The sequence below is a fragment of the Nerophis ophidion genome, linkage group LG09, assembly GCF_033978795.1.
Source record: "Nerophis ophidion isolate RoL-2023_Sa linkage group LG09, RoL_Noph_v1.0, whole genome shotgun sequence".
NCBI lineage: Eukaryota > Metazoa > Chordata > Actinopteri > Syngnathiformes > Syngnathidae > Nerophis > Nerophis ophidion.
This window is the reverse complement of record NC_084619.1, coordinates 24,941,477-24,960,730: the sequence shown is the minus strand read 5'-3', so window position 1 is coordinate 24,960,730 and position 19,254 is coordinate 24,941,477. Positions and strand designations below refer to the sequence as shown.

The window sequence follows — 19,254 nt, the reverse complement described above, 5'->3', positions numbered from 1 at the left end:
GCCTTGGCGCAGTCCAACCCTCACTGGAAATGTGTTCGACTTACTGCCGGCAATGCGGACCAAGCTCTGGCACTGATCGTACAGGGAGTGGACCGCCACAATAAGACAGTCCGATACCCCATACTCTCTGAGCACTCCCCACAGGACTTCCCGAGGGACACGGTCGAATGCCTTCTCCAAGTCCACGAAGGTTGGGCAAACTCCCATGCACCCTCAAGAACCCTGCCGAGAGTATAGAGCTGGTCCACAGTTCCACGACCAGGACGAAAACCACACTGTTCCTCCTGAATCCGAGGTTCGACTATCCGGCGTAGCCTCCTCTCCAGTACACCTGAATAAACCTTACCGGGAAGGCTGACGAGTGTGATCCCACGATAGTTGGAACACACCCTCCGGTCCCCCTTATTAAAGAGAGGAACCACCACCCCGGTCTGCCAATCCAGAGGTACCGACCCCGATGTCCACGCGATGCTGCAAAGTCTTGTCAACCAAGACAGCCCCACAGCATCCAGAGCCTTAAGGAACTCCGGGCGGGTCTCGTCCACCCCTGGGGCCTTGCCACCGAGGAGCTTTTTAACTACCTCAGCGACCTCAGCCTCAGAAATAGGAGAGTCCACCACAGATTTCCGAGGCACTGCTTCCTCATAGGAAGACGTGTTGGTGGGATTGAGGAGGTCTTCGAAGTACTCCTTCCACCTATCCACAACATCCGCAGTTGAGGTCAGCAGAACACCATCCGCACCATACACGGTGTTGATAGTGCACTGCTTCCCCTTCCTGAGGCGGCGGACGGTGGTCCAGAATCGCTTCGAAGCCGTCCGGAAGTCGTTTTCCATAGCTTCCCCGAACTCCTCCCACGTCCGAGTTTTTGCCTCCGCGACTGCTGAAGCTGCACACCGCTTGGCCTGTCGCTACCTGTCCACTGCCTCCGGAGTCCTATGAGCCAAAAGGACCCGATAGGACTCCTTCTTCAGCTTGACGGCATCCCTCACCGCTGGTGTCCACCAAGGGGTTTTAGGATTGCCGCCGCGACAGGCACCAACTACCTTGCGGCCACAGCTCCGATCTGCCGCCTCGACAATAGAGGTGCGGAACATGGTCCACTCGGACTCAATGTCCAGCACCTCCCTCGTGACATGTTTAAAGTTCTTCCGGAGGTGGGAATTGAAACTTTGTCTGACAGGAGACTCTGCCAGACGTTCCCAGCAGACCCTCACAATGCGTTTGGGCCTCCCAGGTCTGTCCGGCATCCTACCCCACCATCGCAGCCAACTCACCACCAGGTGGTGATCGGTAGAAAGCTCCGCCCCTCTCTTTACCCGAGTGTCCAAAACATGAGGCCGCAAATCCGATGACACAACTACAAAGTCGATCATGGAACTGCGGCCTAGGGTGTCCTGGTGCCAAGTGCACATATGGACACCCTTATGTTTGAACATGGTGTTTGTTATGGACAAACTGTGACGAGCACAAAAGTCCAATAACAAAACACCACTCGGGTTCAGATCCGGGCGGCCATTCTTCCCAATCAGGCCTTTCCAGGTTTCACTGTCGTTGCCAACGTGAGCGTTGAAGTCTCCCAGTAGGACAAGGGAATCACCCGGGGGAGCACTTTCCAGTACTCCCTCGAGTGTTCCCAAAAAGGGTGGGTACTCTGAACTGCTGTTTGGTGCGTAAGCACAAACAACAGTCAGGACCAGAGGTGGGTAGAGTAGCCAGAAATTGTACTCAAGTAAGAGTACTGTTACTTTAGAGATTTATTACTCAAGTAAAAGTAAGGAGTAGTCATCCAAATATTTACTTGAGCAAAAGTAAAAAGTATGTTGTGAAAAAACTACTCAAGTACTGAGTAACTGATGAGTAACCTGTTCGTTTAATAATTACGGCAACAGATAATGCACAAAAACATAAAAATAGCAATGAGGTAATTCATAGCCAGGAATATCTCTTAAGCAACTAAAACAATAATATATATTAAATAATAATACATTAAAATTAAAAAATTAAGGCAAGTTGAGCCACAATAAGTTAACAGCACCATAAGCTCAGTAGGCATTTATTGATTGATTGATTGATTGAAACTTTTATTAGTAGATTGCACAGTACAGTACATATTCCCTACAATTGACCACTAAATGGTAACACCCCAATAAGTTTTTCAACGTTAATCAATTACTTAGTAAATGACCAAGTCGAGGTGATCTACCTCATATATACATACACACACATATCATATATATATATATATATATATATATGCAGTATATAATTTATAATTTTTTATTTTCCCGCTTTTGTTGACATGTTAAAGGTGTTTTAATGAATATACATGCATGTTTAACATATAGATTCCTATCTTTCATGAAGACAAGAATATAAGTTGGTGTATTACCTGATTCTGATGACTTGCATTGATTGGAATCTGACAGTATAGTGCTGATAATGTCCACATTTTCAAATGGAGGAGAAAAAAAGTTCCTCTTTTCTGTCTAATACCACATGAAAGTCGTTGGTTTTTGGCATCTTATCTGTCCAGCTTCCATATTGGTTTTTATACACTTTACAAGAAATACATTGGCGGCAAACTCCGTAGCTTGCTCGCTTCTTTGCGCTGGCTTTAGGAGAGTCTTATTTTGTTAGCGCAGGCGCGATGGAGCGGCGCTTTTATTGTGAAGACAGGAACTGTGCGATCAGTCTTTAGGCTTTTGACGGGAAGTACGGTTGAAATAAAAAGTGTCTTTTTTCCTTTACACTTTTGATTGATTGATTGAAACTTTTATTAGTAGATTGCACAGTACAGTACATATTCTGCACAATTGAACACTAAATGGTAACACCCCAATAAGTTTTTCAACTTTTTTAGGTCGGCTTCGACGTGTGACGGTCACGTGACCGCCTGGTTTTGTTTGATTGGTCCAACGTCACCAGTGACTGCATTTGATTGGTGAAACGCAGGCATGCGTAGTTCCTACTTTGAATGTGTGTCTGACAAACCAAAACAAACAAAACGTGCATTAACAGATCGATAAAAAAAAAAAAAGTAGCGAGTAACTAGCTGATTGTAGATAAATGGAGCGAAGTAAAAGTAGCGTTTCTTCTTTATAAATATACTCAAGTAAAAGTAAAAGTATGTTGCATAAAAACTACTCTTACAAGTACAATTTATCCCAAAAGTTACTCAAGTAGATGTAACGGAGTAAATGTAGCGCGTTACTACCCACCTCTGGTCAGGACCCGTCCCCCCACCCGAAGGCGGAGGGAGGCTACCCTTTCGTCCCATTTGGTAGACATGTCCATTCAAATAAAGCCAAGTATAAAAAGTATGTCTTTTTAAAGCATTCGTATATTAAAAGTCTAATGTTATGGCGGGATGATAAGTATAAAAGTTAAAACCATGCAGGTTAACTTGCCTGTGGTTCAATTATGACCTCATTGCTTCAGACAAGTCAATTATAAAACCCTCTTGGACGGGTGTAAGGATGTTTCATTTTCTTTGTGCTATAAACTGTATGTGACATAATATGTAAGAAGACCTCCTAACTGCTGAGACATGTCACCGCCAAAGACAGCTCTCTTGCACCTTCACTGGGTGGCTCATAGTACTGCAGGACTTTTAGCAATTACTTACTCCAGCTTTTAACATCACTTGTCTTCACTGACACGAATGTTTTCAATAATGTCTTGGGAGGTGGATAAACAACAGTTGTATTATTTTCACCCATGCTTATCTAATTCTAATGAAACATCAGACACCCTGACATGTGTTTAAATGTGCATATTTTCATATCCCAAAGCCGACCCTTGAATAGAAACTGACCTGAGCATTGAGGGCGGAGGAGAGATGGCTATCTGTGTGCGGTTCTCAGAAGTCACAAGGTCCTGAAGGGTTCGGTTCATGTCTCGGAGCTGAGCGACGGTGCAGCTCCTCAGCACAGAGCCTTCCAGCTCTTCAGCTTCCATCTGCTGCTCTTCGCGCTGGATCTGTTTCTCCAGACGCCGACTGCGATCCTTTAGCTCCGTCAGCCTCTGCTGCAGCTCTTTTGTTTCGTCCTGCATCACAACATCATATACGGAACTTCACTAAATTGCAGATTGATTTAATTTATTTTCTACTTTATCTCGGTCGGGGTGAGCTGGACCAGGAGCCAGGCACAAGATCAGGCCCTTTAAACCCTGTGCTATTGCTGGGTTGCAAACGCCTGACCTAGAGGCACTTCCGGGTTTCAGGCGATGGTCTAGAGCAGGGGTCCCCAAACTACGGCCCGTGGGCTACATACGGCCCGCCAGCGTCCAAAATCCGGCCCGTGGGAAGTCCCAAGTTTAAAAATAAATGATTATAATTCTAATGATAATAAGTCTGAGGCAAATATAAAAGCGATATGCAAAATGTAACAACATTTTGTTCTTATCTATACTGTAAAGTTCAAATTTGAATGAAAATAAAGGAAGTAAGTCTAAGGCTAAGATCATGAAAAAATGTTTAAAATGGGATGAAAAGGATTTAAACACTCTTAAAAATATATATTTTTTAAAGATTTAAACCAATCATCCTCACCGAGATGTTACTGCTCGCCTCGACCTCACTTCCTTTGACACTTACAAGGATTTTAGGGAGAAAAGATTGGAGGCACACCCTGTATTTAGATTTGGCGGGGTCTACAAATTAAGCATTTAACCGTGAAAGACAAAGTTGAATTTCTTTGTGCATTGCTATGTGTTGTATTTGATTGACATAAGGAATGTCTGATTGCTAATGAGAATAATTATAATTCTGTTTGCAATTAATTCTTGCAACTAATGTTAGTCTCAATTACAATTAATGTCTGCAGTTGTTTTTATGGTGTGAAGTCCATATTTTTTCTCATTATTTTGCTATAAAATTCCCTCTTGTTCAGCATGAATCTTTGCCGGCGATATCAAGATTCAGGATGCTGTTGAGCCGACAACAGATTTCTTCATCTAGTTTATTAATACTATTAAGGATATTTTCTTGATGCTAGCAAATATCACCAAAAAAATGCTATAATGTGGTCGTCCATGTCGAATAAAGCACTTGGCTTGCCTGCACAACAACAGCTAAGCTTATATTTTCCGTTATTAAAATTGACAACGAAAATAGTGTACTGGACCAACAATTACAAAATTTACAACTACAAATTTGCACAACCAGGTCTTTGTAGTTATATTTAGGCATAGCAACCACAAAAAAACAGAAACTAATGCGATAAATTGTCCTTTCTTTACATTTAGTTCTGCTTTCATAAACACTACTAATATAGTAGAGAAACACAGACATTTTCTCAATCAAATCAAATGTTCAAAAAAACATTTTACAAAGTAGTAATTGCAGACACAACCATGGTCCAATTGAATTCCACAAAACGATGAAAGACATATTCTTAAGAGCCAGTTCCATCGATAGACTTTTGTTTTTTCCCTGATTTTATTTCCTTTATGAATGACTTATTTTAGGACTATATGAAAGCTCTTTCCTATGTCTCTATTTGAAAGATTCTAACACCAATAACAGAACAGCAATACAACGTTTTCTGCTCATACTCTACACTCACTCTCACTTGTTTTAATGTTACGCTCAAGCTCCTTGACCATCGTGTGAATTAAGTCGCAAAGAAGAAAAACAGACGTGACGTCATATGCAATCCAGCAATCCAGCGAAATAAGCCAGGCCTTTTGCTCAGTCGTCAGCACGCTACCCTGTCATGCCAATATCTGTTTTATACACAGCCGATTGAGAGGCAGTGCACCACCAGTACACTTACTTTTTTCCTTTTCTTTTATGTTAACTTCGTAGTAAAAAGCTCACGTATCTTGTACCCTGTTGACAAGTGACTGATGATGTTGGTGGACAATTAATGAAGATTTTCCCCAAAATACACCTACAATATTGTTGATCCACTTGTGAAAATGCACATTGCAAAGTGAAACGTGAGAGTGAAAATAAAGCCAGTTATACAGCACAGCATTTTATAATTTTTATGCATCTTCTGAATCACTGAAGTCAATCTTGTAAAGTTTTTAGCAACAATTACTCATCCTGACTAGGGGGAACGTATAAGGCTACGTCCAGCTCTTTATTCGGTGGTGATTAGAAAAAAACTGTTTGCATGATCTGAGCTCCTCCGGGTCTAAGCCGTGGGAGATGCCGGTACTCAACAGTCCAAATTTTTGGTACTTTTGTGTTAATAAATAATAAATTGTTTAATAATAAATATATTGCGTTGTAGTTTTCATTACCAAATTTGGAGGGGTTGATATCGCTATGTAATTCTAATAATCTAGTAATCGGAAGCATGTACATGGCAAAACCAATATTAGCCAATGCAAATTAGCATCAAATTAGCACATTTTAAAAAGTGGAGCCTTATTTAACGTTTGAGCGTTTTTATCAAAATGTTTCCTTTGTTGGCATTGAAAAACGTAACATTACCTTAAGGCAGTTTGGTTGAGTCCTCTACGAGTGCTGCTCAAGGTTTTTTTTTCCCCTGCTAAGGGTTTGAGCTAGTTGCCAAATCTGCAACGGAACGTGACGTCAAAACAATGCTTGCACAAAAGGTATAAAAATATGGCACTGTTAGATTTTACGGGAATTGCTACCCTTTAGTAGAATTCGGTCAGTACTTATTAAAGTACCTAATTCAGAACTCCTCCATAGCCATGACACGGAAGAATAATCCAGGTTTCAGAGACTAAACTTGAAATGCAACAAAATTGGTCCATGAAGAGCACAATTGTTGACACATCTGTAAGATGTGATGAGTACAAAAATAAGTGATTCATATATTACCATTGATGTAAGAAATGCACAGGTATGGTAGCTACAGTATATAGGTAGGTGCCGTGCCATGAATTCTGGGCCACATGAACAAAATGTAAAAACGGCAATTTCAAAATTATTTTCAAATTGTGAATGGAATGGGGAATAAACACAAACACTGTAGCAAACTGTACCATGGTGAGCTGAACTGTACTGTCAATGGAATCATATTTTATGGCGTAATAGTATTAATAAATGGTTAAGACTTAAAACATAATAAAAAGTGCATTACTGTTTTTGATATATAAAAAACTGAAGTTACCTCTACTGCCCGTTTCTCTTGGATGAGACGATCTCTACGGCTTGAATCCAACCGCTCCCCTGCATCAAGTTCTGCACTCGACCTGCCCACCAGCAACAAAACAATGTTACTACAATCACCTTCTCAATTAGGATTCCCTATTATTTAAATCTTGGATTCTTAAAGAGGAACTGCTCTTTTTTGGGAATTTTGCCTATTGTTCCCAATCAACATCAGAGATAAGAACACACGTCTTTTTTCTTTTTTTATGATTTTAAAGATTATAAAAAAACGCTTGCAAGATGCAGATAATGGGAGTCACTGTTGTAGCCTTCAAAGCCCACTAAAACAACTTCAAAACCCTCCATCAACGTTTTAAATACACGCTGCAAATCTATATATCATGTATAACACACATGATCATAACAAGGTGTAATATGTGCAAAATTTACCATATTTTGGTCATTTTATGCACTGCCGGAACTAATTATTCAGCGCATTTCAATAGCAGCGCACTTTCGACTTCCCGCAATAAATATGTTCCTACTCCCTAAATCAAACGCAAGTGTGTTTTCCATTCATTACAGACTTTTTTGGACAAAAGCTTTTTTTTTTTTTAAACTAAATATATTGAGGATGAACTACTGCTTATAGAAGCGAGCACGAAGAAGAGGCTGAAACGTTGGAGCAGACGAAAACCGAGAGAGTGCGACATGGTCACGCTGCAAATCTGGAACTTTTGAGCCAAACTATGCAACAAAAAGTGCAGTTCCCCTTTTAGTGGAACGGTAATTACATTTGAATATTTTAGACTGTTTATTTCATTCTCCTCATCTGAAGCAAATATGACCTTCATGCTGCGCTTTGACATGTTTTAGCTTTATATACAGCATTTCTGACAGATAAGCAAATCACGTAGCGATTGTGTTTAAGCTTCACGCTGCGTTACAGGATGCATGCGGCAGAGACCCGAGTTCTTTTCCATCCTGTCATAGGAGCTGAGTTGCACCGCTCTCTTAATGTCTCGTTTCGCAACATTTCATGGAGAAAAGAACAATGATCACAATTGTTTATTTACAACTTGACAGCTCTTCAAGCAACTGCTAGTGCTTGATAAATATCAACTGATCATGTGACCCCATTGAGATATGCATTACTTGAGCACATGACAGCATTGTTGTCTGGTGATATAAGGCCACAGCTGATATACTGAATGTTACCATTTTGTACACACTGGTTATTATATGAACCACACTTCTTTGGTTTTGATAAACGGTCATTACTGATGGTGTCACACTGTGCAGATGGAAGTGACGAATACTGTAGGTGTAACCCTACTGTCGAATCCTTCTTGCCTGACTGACCTGTGCTTACAGGTGTCTGTCCTCTGGAGGGCGCTCTGCACCACCTGTCTGAGCCTCTCCAGAAACAGGGCCACACTGGGCTGCCTGGAAGGTAAACCCAACTTCAGAGCACCTCGCTCTCTGCACAGCTCCTCCAGCTTTTTCCCAAATCGCTCAGCTGTAAAGACAAACCAGTTTAAGCTCAAATATGAATGCAATAAGGTGAATAAGGACGTGCATGCAAGAACAGTCCATACTATGTAGTCTACATTTGCTGAATCAAAGGGGCTGATTTCAACAAGAACACCATCGGCCAACTTATGTTACCATTAGTGGTTCAACAGAACATTTACATTTTTCAAAATTACTAGTTACATTGAATAAATATAACTTGTTGGCCTGAGGAATTATTCTGGGATTCAGGCTGTCACTCACTGATGTCTCGTACACTTGTACATGCCGGGAGTATATGCACAACAACAGTCCCAGAGAAGCAGATAACAATTCGCGGTCACATTGGTGTTAAAATGTTAAATATAGCAGTTAGGGATGTGAGGATTACCGACGTAATGATAAACTGGTGCTTATCACAGTTTTAAATGAAAATTGTTGTGAAACCGTGAACAATTTACCACACTTTGTAAAACTCACAGTTTAGGATGTATTGATGCGAACATTTTACATCACCGTTATCATTATTATCAGGGTACTGTTGCATGTGCTCAAAAAGTACTCATTCACACACTGAAAACTTTGACCAAGTTTTTTAAATAACTAAAATACATAAACACAGTTAGAAGAATAAGTTTTCTTCACTAATAGTGTTTTAGTCTCAGTATTTTATCTCTTTTAAATATTGTTTTTTACTGGAGCAGTTTAGATGTATTTAAATTAAAAGTGTGCAACAAATGAAATAGATATTATTTATCCCTTTAGTCTGTCTTCTTACCTGCTTTCACTAAATGAAATCACTGCACAGAATTGCTGCAGAATGAACTTGTAAAGAAACAACGCGTCACGTGAGAGGTTTTTCTGACATTCAGTGTGAAACCACAACCAGACCACAGAAACATTAACGTGACAACAAAATGCATGCACTGTATAGTTCACCTGCATCGTAATCATCTTCCATGATGGCTTTTTGCTGGAGTCTGTGGAGCTTTAACATCATAGACTCGATCTGCGCAGAAAGACAAAAAAGATTAGCAAGCAGTTTAGGGGGCAACAAATACTTGTAAATATTTCAGCAGAGCCAAAACAGGAGAAAGGCGAATGACCGTCAGATCAGAGTTATATAACCGGGGTGAACATCTTCCCTTAATAATTCATTACTAACTCCAAGTTTCTTTCTCCGTGGAAGGGAATATTTCACTGCAGACTATATTCTGAAATGTTTACTAAACAACCTCTCATTATAAATAATTTAATAGTTAAAAAAATATTGTAATTTCAGATAAAAAAAGTGGGGATTGATTACTACTGTTTTTATTTATATACCGTATTTTTTTTATTATAAATCGCAGTTTTTTTATATAGGTGCGACATATACTCCGGAGCGACTTATGTTTGAAATTATTTACACATTACTGTAAAATATTAAATAATATATTTATCTCATTCGCGGAAGAGACGAAGAAAATGTCAGCAATCGTCACACACACGTTAGCAATCATCACACACAGGTCAACCAATAAGAATTCGGCGGGGGAGGGTCATGGCAGAAGTGCATTCTGGGTCATGGGATGCTAACTGCTATATGCTATATGCTACTGCCGTAGCTATTAAAATGGATAATTTCAACGTTGGCTGTAACTTATAAAAACTGAGAAGGGCTGAACAAAAATGGCACTGAAAAGGAAATCCTGTACTGCAGATTACAAGCTGGATGTAGTGAAATATGCAGCATAAAACGACAAGAGGAAGTGGCGCATACCTTTGGAGTTGGCAGAATTGTTTAGAAGCGACATCGAGGAAGAAGATTTCCTCGGACTTATCAATTAGGAGTGACAGATTGTTTGGTAAACGTATAGCATGTTCTATATGTTATAGTTATTTGAATGACTCCTACCCTAATATGTGACGTTAACATACCAGGCACCTTCTCTGTTGGTTATTTATGCGTCATATAACGTACACTTACACAGCCTGTTGTTCACTATTCTTTATTTATTTTGAATTGCCTTTCAAATGTCTATTCTTGGTGTTGGATTTTATCAAATAAATTTTCCCCAAAAATGCGACTTATACTACAGTGCGACGTGTATATGTTTTTTTCCTTCTTCATTCTGCATTTTCAGCCGGTGCGACGTATACTCCGGAGCGAATTATAATCCAAAAAATACGGTATATACATATATATATATATATATATATATATATATATATATATATATATATATATATAAATAAATAAATAAATGGGTTGTACGCTTTTCTACCTTCAAGGTACTCAAAGCGCTTTGACACTACTTCCACATTTACCCATTCACACACACATTCACACACTGACGGAGGGAGCTGCCATGCAAGGCGCCAACCTGCACCCATCAGGAGCAAGGGTGAAGTGTCTTGCTCAGGACACAACGGACGTGACGAGGTTGGTACTAGGTGGGAATTGAACCAGGGACCCTCGGGTTGCGCACGGCCACTCTCCCACTGCGCCACGCCGTCCCTACATGTTGTTAACATGTTGGTAAAATGGAAATAGTTTAATGCAGGAGTACCCAAACTTTTTCTACTGAGGGCCACACACTGAAAAATAAAATCATGCGGGGGCAATTCGGATATTTCTCATTTTTAAAACAAATACAATATTTATTGTAACCATTAGGGCTTCTATCGATTTTGGCGACTGTTAAAAGGGTCTTTGTCTATAAAGTGTTAAATATAAGTCGTATAGTATTATTTTTTTCTTTCAACACTTAAATAACTATAGATTAACTTCAGATCTATCTGTTGCCATTAAGGTTTTTTTTATGTTTAATGCCCTTTTTTAAAGAAAACCAATTTTTTTAATGGTAAAAACACAAAATATGCAATGTATTCATTCCCCTAAAGATTTTTCTAATTGGAATATTTGATGTGAAGTAATTGGAGACTTACATAGGTAAAATATTCATAACAACATTGCTTTTGATTCATTATTGTTTTTTGAACAATTATTCTCGCGGCTGTGTTGGAGCCACTATGGATTGAACTTTCACAGTATCATGTTAGACCCGCTCGACATCCATTGCTTTCGGTCCCCTAGAGGGGGGGGTTGCCCACTTCTGAGGTCCTCTCCAAGGTTTCTCATAGTCAGCATTGTCACTGACGTCCCACTGGATGTGAATTCTCCCTGCCCACTGGGTGTGAGTTTTCCTTGCCCTTTTGTGGGTTCTTCCGAGGATGTCGTAGTCGTAATGGTTTGTACAGTCCTTTGAGACATTTGTGATTTAGAGCTATATAAATAAACATTGATTAATACAGTTGACAAAAAAAAATAATCACACTAAATGTCACAGAGATCCAAAAGCCCCCCACTCATAAAAGTGTTAAAAATAAGTCATATATCAATACATATCCTTTTTACTTTCAATGCTTAAATCTCTAGAAAAGACCAACTTCAGATCAATCAGTCGATTATAAGTTCGTATTATTCTTTTTAGCAATGGCAGTTTTAAAGTAAAAACTGCCTGAATGGAACCTTTGTGCAATTAGTGTTAATATTGCAACATGTTCTTGTTACATTACACCTCTTTGCTCTTTTATTACACTTTGTTATGTTTTTTTTGTCACAGTATTTTTAGAATGCGTCGTGGACAGTTAAAAAATGTATTGCAAGCTGCAAATGGCCCCCGGGCCACAATTTGGAAACCTCTGGTTAAATGTGTTAGTTAAGTGCATATTTTAAGACATTTTTCATTCGCAAAAAGTTGGGAGTGTTCGGTTTCTGGGTCAAACTTCAATATGAAACTAAATGAACTACAACTTTTGAACCTCCAAAAACTTTTGAATTAATCACAAATAATTTAAACCACAAAGAGATTAATAATGTGTTACTATTTGTTGCAAAAGTATTAGTTAACAGTATATGTAACAAGAATATGACGCCAGAAGGTCACCTAAAAGCATTCTGGTACATGTAAGCAATCCCTTCAGAGCTGCAACAACACGTACAGTACTGAGTAAAATTTTGAACAAAACGTGAATTGTCAATTTAATTTAATCATCTAAAAACATCCTGAAGTGAAAACATACTGTCTTGCAACATTAGCATTAAAATGTATTGCAATCAGATGGCTAAAATAAACTGTAATCCAAAAAATCTGGGACGCAAATGGCTATAAATGCAGATTTTCCAAAATCGATGGCTATCTGAGACAACGGTTGGTGCACGCCTAACATATATACTACATTATATGCTAAGCTGATGACCACTGATGTAATCATTTAACATTTTACATCATGCTCATTGTGACAAAAATTATGCCTGTTATCATTATTATCGCAGTATTGTTGAAAGTACTTACACACTGATTTTTTTTTTTCAATAACCAAAATAATTAGACACACTGTTATGAAACCCACAATTTTGCATGTTTTGTGTTTCTAATGCTTCACTAATAAGGGCAATGTGACGCCCTACTCTGTTTAGCAGTCCTTGAACTTGCCGTAAAAACCCTCTGTGTCATATTCTTCCGAGTTTATTGTTAACCGATCACTCTGTGCAAAGAGAGCACAGCTAGAATATTCAATGTACACAAATTAATATTTTGAAATTGTAATTTTCTTGTATTAATGTTAGCATTTAAGCTAGTGATGTAGCACCAGTCCGCCCATGAGTTATTCAAAGTGCACCTATCAATCACGGTTTTGTAATAATTAGAATTGAACTAACTGTTAAGAGTTTTACTGCGGTCATCAATAATACTGTTTGTCGTCACATCTCAATTGATGACTTTTTGTTGGAGAGAATTACATGTGATGAATTTGTCATTTCCCTTTTACTTATAATAGTGTTCTTGCAGTGGGCAATTATTTAGCGTTACAGAAAGTGTTTTTCTCTAGACTTGGAGGTTGGATGTAGAGATGTAATGATAATCGGTAATTATTACTGTGGTAACACTCCCGAGTCCCGACGAATATTAGCGTTTTAAATTAAGATTATAGTAAAGCTATGATTGATAACCTCACTTTGATATACTCAGCGCTAACGAGCTTGATTGCTAACCTGAATACAAGAGACATTAACATATTTCCCCATTAGGAAACAATATACCCAAATCTAAAATTTCTAAGCTATTCAATTATGCACATTGAACCTACAAGATGTGCTGTCTTAGAACAGAATGATTGTTCTACCCCTAACCCAACCTTTAAAAATTAGATAAACATATTCTAACACCCAAATAAAAATAATATGGCTCTTAAAAAGCCAGAATAATATTTATTGTTTCTTCCGCCCAAAAATTTATTTTATGTCTATTTATTGTATCTTTTATTTAAACCTTAATAAATATAGGGCTGTCAAGAATAAGGAATTAGCTTATGGGATTTATCACAAAAAATCATTGTATTAATCGTATATTCACAACCCTGTATTTTGATTGCACATGCTCTTTTCCCTAAACTGTGGATGATTTCCCGGCGGTTCATTGATCAGATCAATGCATACGTCAGTGGCAAAGATAAGTGAGGAGACTCGGACTAGTGTACTTGCTCACAAAATACAGCCCGACTGAACTTTAGATAAAACTGTTTTGAACAAAACATGCATTCAAGTAAAACATTTAAAAACATTTCCTGTATGAATGAAATTGCATTTGTGTCCAATGTTTAAATTATGCAAGCAAGTGATAACCAGGGATTAATCATGATTAATCTAATTCAAAAGATAATCATTTGACAGCACTAGTTTAAATATTTCAGTGTACTTTTTGAGCACTTTTAACAATACCATGATAATATTGATAACCATAGCCATGATACGAAATGTTCATGTCATTAAAAAGTATGTAATAGTGAAAACATTCAATCACCTTAGTGTGTGTCCGGTTGCTTTGGAGGCAGTCTTGCAGCACGTGCTCGTACTTCTTCACCAAATTGTCCCAGCCTTGGTCGGAAGTGGGTGTGGCGCTTTCGTATCCCGAGGTGACCGAGGATGCAGAGGCCGTGTCTGAGTCCAGTGACAGTGACGAGGTGACTTCTGTATCCTGACACTGAAAGTCACCATCCACCTCCTTGCTGCCCCACACACGTTCACCCCAAAACCTTCCACTTAATAGTGAGATGTTCGTCCTGTCTTCATGGCTGCCAGGGACAGAGGTCGAGGTGATCAGGGGTGACTGCTTTGACTCAGGCTGATCCAAAGATGCTGGTTTAATATGAGACAAATGAGGCACTTTTGTGGCTTGAGGGGATTCCGAATCTTGTGGTGGTGTAGAGAGAGACTGCTGAATAAAACTGAAGCTGGAATTGAAAGAGTCTTCTGGGGTAGCCACTCTGGCCTGAGCTGAATGAAGTAGGACTGGGTCTGGCTTTAACATGAGTTCCCTGCAGTGATTGGAAGCACCATTGAGGGTACTGCAGTTAGTGGAGGGAAAAGGAATGTCATCATTTGGTAGAAGATTCATTGGGGATATTCTGCCAGCAGGTGATAGACTCATCGCATCAGTTTGACATTCACTCATGTAGTTGTCAACATCGTCATCGTCTTCCTGATCATCAGTAGTGGTTTGTGGCCTGCTCTGCTCCTCTCTCATGTACCTCCGGTGGAGCCTCTTACGGCTGAAGCTGCCAGCTGTCCCCGAGGCCATGCCACCTGGCGATACACAGATTAACCATTAAGCTCCGAGATAAAGTGTGACTCACACTGAACATAAGTAGTACACAAGGAACATGTGGCGCTAAATGTGCCAGTTGTTCAGGAATGTAGACTTGCATCACTGGTAAAACTAAATGTAGGATTTTATGGTCAGTGATGGTTCTCCTAACGCTACCATTGCTTAATGTTTGAAAAGAACTACACAGCCAGATGTGTGTGTGAGTTCCCAGGGTTTTTCTCCAGCTGTTGGAAAATACCAAAATCACACAGTCATCTGCAGTTAAGCCACGCCTGCTCATCTGAGGTGTTTATATTTGAAAAGAGGCTCCAAAGGAGAGGTTCTCACGCCTCTTCTGTGCAGCTCATATTTCCATTTTGAATCACAATATATGGACAAAAGTAAGCCCCTTCTTTAGATGGGCAAACTTTTTGGCTTACATTTGCTTTGAAAATTTGACAGACGTGCCAGGCGAGCACATGATGCATTTCAAAGCATATCATATCCATTGGAAATAAGAGTATGCTTCACAAAAATTGGCTATTTTAATCATCCATCCATCCATTTTCTACCGCTTATTCACTTTTGGGGTCGCGGGGGACGCTGGCGCCTATCTCAGCTACAATCGGGCGGAAGGCGGGGTACACCCTGGACAAGTCGCCACCTCATCGCAGGGCCAACACAGATAGACAGACAACATTCACACTCACATTCACACACTAGGGCCAATTTAGTGTTGCCAATCAACCTATCCCCAGGTGCATGTAATACATCTATTTTCAACAGTATTATATCAGAACATCAAAGAAACATAGCAGAATTGTTGCTCACCCTTTTTTGCCAGTGTGTCGAAGTCTAGTATCTGTTTTGTCGTAGCAATTCTCAAAACAGATCATTGCACAATTCTGTTTTAATATTCGGCGGGCCAGATTAAAGGGACGAATGGGCCTGATGTGGCCCGCAGGTCGTAGTTTGCCCACCCCTGGATTAGTCAGTATGTCTTTAATACATAAATTCTGGTATGTAGGCTTTCCTTTTTTTCCTTCCAATTAAAGCGGCATTTTTTAATTATAGCTCACTTTATCTATTTTGATAATCAGATTATTGTGTGCTAAACGCTGGTGCCTGAAACTCATAGAGTGGTTTGTACAGATGACTAGATTAAACATCAGGTTCTAAATAATTTTTTAATTTAGAGGCAGCATGAAAAAATGTTCGTACCCAACGGTGGCATGACAGACATTAACTGGGAACCACCGCTTTATGGTGACTTTCAACATCAAGTATTGTATTCTTAAATTATATTTATTCTTTACATGACTAATACACACAGTAATATTTGTTATTTGTTTTTCATGCCGCATTTATGTAGTTTTCTGTAAGTTGGAGGTAAAAGTGAAATAGTTTTAATTGTAAATCGACTGAATAAAAGTCTTATTGGGAAAAAAAGGTGCGTATGAACAGTTTGCGAGAAGGCGGAGTAACGCCACGTTAAAATTGTTTTTTTTTGTCACCTTTTTTTAATTATAGCTCACTTTATCTATTTTGATAATCAGATGATTGTGTGCTAAACGCTGGTGCTTGAAACTCATAGAGTGGTTTGTACAGATGACTAGATTAAACATCAGGTTCTAAATCATTTTTTAATTTAGAGGCAGCATGAAAAAATGTCCGTACCCAACGGTGGCATGACAGACATTAACTGGGAACCACCGCTTTATGGTGACTTTCAACATCAAGTATTGTATTCTTAAATTATATTTATTCTTTACATGACTAATACACACAGTAATATTTGTTATTTGTTTTTAATACTGTGATTACAAAATTTGGCAGGAAGATTATAGTCAGATACTTTAGTCTTCAAAAAAAGGATACTTTAGTCTTCAAAAAAAAAGTGTACTTGTCCTAGTGATCTCCGACCACTAGGGCTGGTTTTAAAAAGATTTGACAATTTGATTCGAAGGAGTCTGATTCGACTTTCAACCTACCATCACAATCTGTTAATTTCTCAACGCCATAGATTCCACTGATCGTCAACGGTGTGTAAAATCTTAAAAATCAGATTCAACTATTAGAATCATCGAACACAGCCCTACTGACCTCACAATTCCCACTGACACGCTACACATTTCTCCAAGAAGAGTACTGTAACTGTTTTTGTAACTGTTCTTGACTAAAATAACTCCACGTTATATTATTATTTTCTGTCAGTAAAGTGGCAAGGTTTTTCAATGTTGTAAGTTTGTCCGTATGATGTACTTTAATTGTAAGGGAGTTTTTGCCAGCATTAAGGGCCTGATTCAGAAGTTTGTGTGTACTAAAACAAGAGCAAACTTGATAGCACACCCACAGCTGATGTATTATACTTGTGCAAAGTGAATTGCTTCTCTTTAAGTGGAACTGCCATTTTTGGGGAATTTTGTCTATCGTTCATATTCAATATAAAGACATGACAACGGATGTATTTTTTTTTTATGCATTCTAAATATTAAATAAATTCGATCTAAAGTTTTCTTTCAATGGAGCCTATGAGAACCGCTCTATTATGTGTATTAAGCTCTTACAAAAGATCCAAACACCTCCATTAAAGTTAAGTACAGTATATAAGTAATGTAGTAACGGGCACATTTATAATAGGAGTAAATCAAGCTATAAGAGTTTTTATCTAAAAGTGAAGCACTATGATGAATACTTTTTTCTTCTGACACCTGCTCCAAATGATTATACATGCTATGTGTAGGATTCAGCGACAGAGACAGGCTTGAATGCCCGGAATCCACAGCCTCTTTGTGTACAGCTGCAGCTCTGTTTCATTTGTGACTCGCTGCTCAGCTCCCACTCACACACACACACACAAAGACTGTTAGATGCAGAAGGGTCATTCTGTGTTTGGAAAAAAACTACATGAAAACTAGATTATAAGTTATTTTTACACAATACCCATTTAGAGTGATGTATTTTTGTGCACAATATTGTATCAGGAAACAACGGTTGTTGTGATGTCACAACTCAACCCTATGTGAGTGTGAAAAGCAGGGGGGACAGGAAATACCACTCTAGAGAGTTAGAACATTACACTGAAATCGGATTGCAAGTGAAAGGGTCTGCTGTCATTGGGCCTTCAGTTCATTGAGACGTTTCTTTAAAGCTCTGGTTACTGTGTCTTTGTAAACGTGGCCATTGATCCATAACCAGTGTAGGCACTGTAACACTCTCACTTTCAAGTCGCCACCATCTGTTGTGATATGATATACTTCGGCCAAAAAAGTGAAAGACAGGATCCAGGCAACTAAAAGGGTAAAGGTTTGTTGATCGCTGCAAAGTTACCATTCTTTGATGACACAAAGGCTGTTCTTCCCAGTAAAGGGAAGGAAATGCCTCGAGGCCTCTTGTGAGTTGTACATCTTTGCTGAAGCCGTTCCAAGTTATGGCATTCACTGTTTCCTGGCAGGATTTGAGCTAAAATAGCTTGGCAGGAATCCTGCCAAAAAAGTGAAAAGGGAAGAGGGATTCTACCACAAGTGACTTCCACATCAGCAAGAATTTCAGTGTAACCCATAACAAGATGTGACTAAAAATACTTAGGTCTGGGCAAAAAGTAAGTGTTTCAAGTCAGAAGGAGTTTGATTATTTACCTTAGGAGATTACAGTAAAGAGGCCCTGTTGGCAATTTAAACACCATGTCCTATAGGGGAGGTTAAAGTTGCTTTGGCACAAGAGGGAGGAATGTGGAGGATCTCGTAAAAACACAATCGTTTGAGGAACAAACTCAGCACCCTCACACGCGCACAAACACTCATCAGCAGATCCGCATGCTGGCAGGCTCCTGAGAAGCAGCGTGCCTCTGCAGATGTGCAACGCCACACGTCTTGCAACCCAGCACAACAAGAAGTGAAAGTCAATCGATCAATGCATCTATCTGTATATCTGTATTGTTCAGAGACTGATAGAACTATGTATAATGGTAAGTGTGACGAGGCATCTGTAAAAAATCACTTTCTGTATGGTCACATGAGGATCACAAAGCAG

The 19,254-nt window shown here is 39.2% G+C and overlaps 1 protein-coding gene across 10 annotated transcripts in view; it reads right to left on the bottom strand.

Annotated features, from left to right (window-relative positions):
- disc1 (DISC1 scaffold protein) overlaps nt 1-19,254 on the bottom strand; it is a 119,057-nt gene that overhangs the window by 92,359 nt on the left and 7,444 nt on the right. For all 10 annotated transcript variants that reach the window (XR_009808113.1, XR_009808112.1, XR_009808114.1 and 7 more), the window contains exons 2-6: nt 14,440-15,221; nt 9,530-9,599; nt 8,441-8,597; nt 7,098-7,179; nt 3,818-4,050 (exon numbers count right to left, since the gene is read on the bottom strand). Coding sequence is in view for 6 of the 10 variants with exons in the window: in XM_061910653.1 (XP_061766637.1) it covers nt 3,818-4,050; nt 7,098-7,179; nt 8,441-8,597; nt 9,530-9,599; nt 14,440-15,221 (1,324 nt within the window). In the remaining 4 variants the exon portion in view is untranslated. The remainder of the gene's footprint in view (nt 1-3,817; nt 4,051-7,097; nt 7,180-8,440; nt 8,598-9,529; nt 9,600-14,439; nt 15,222-19,254) is intronic.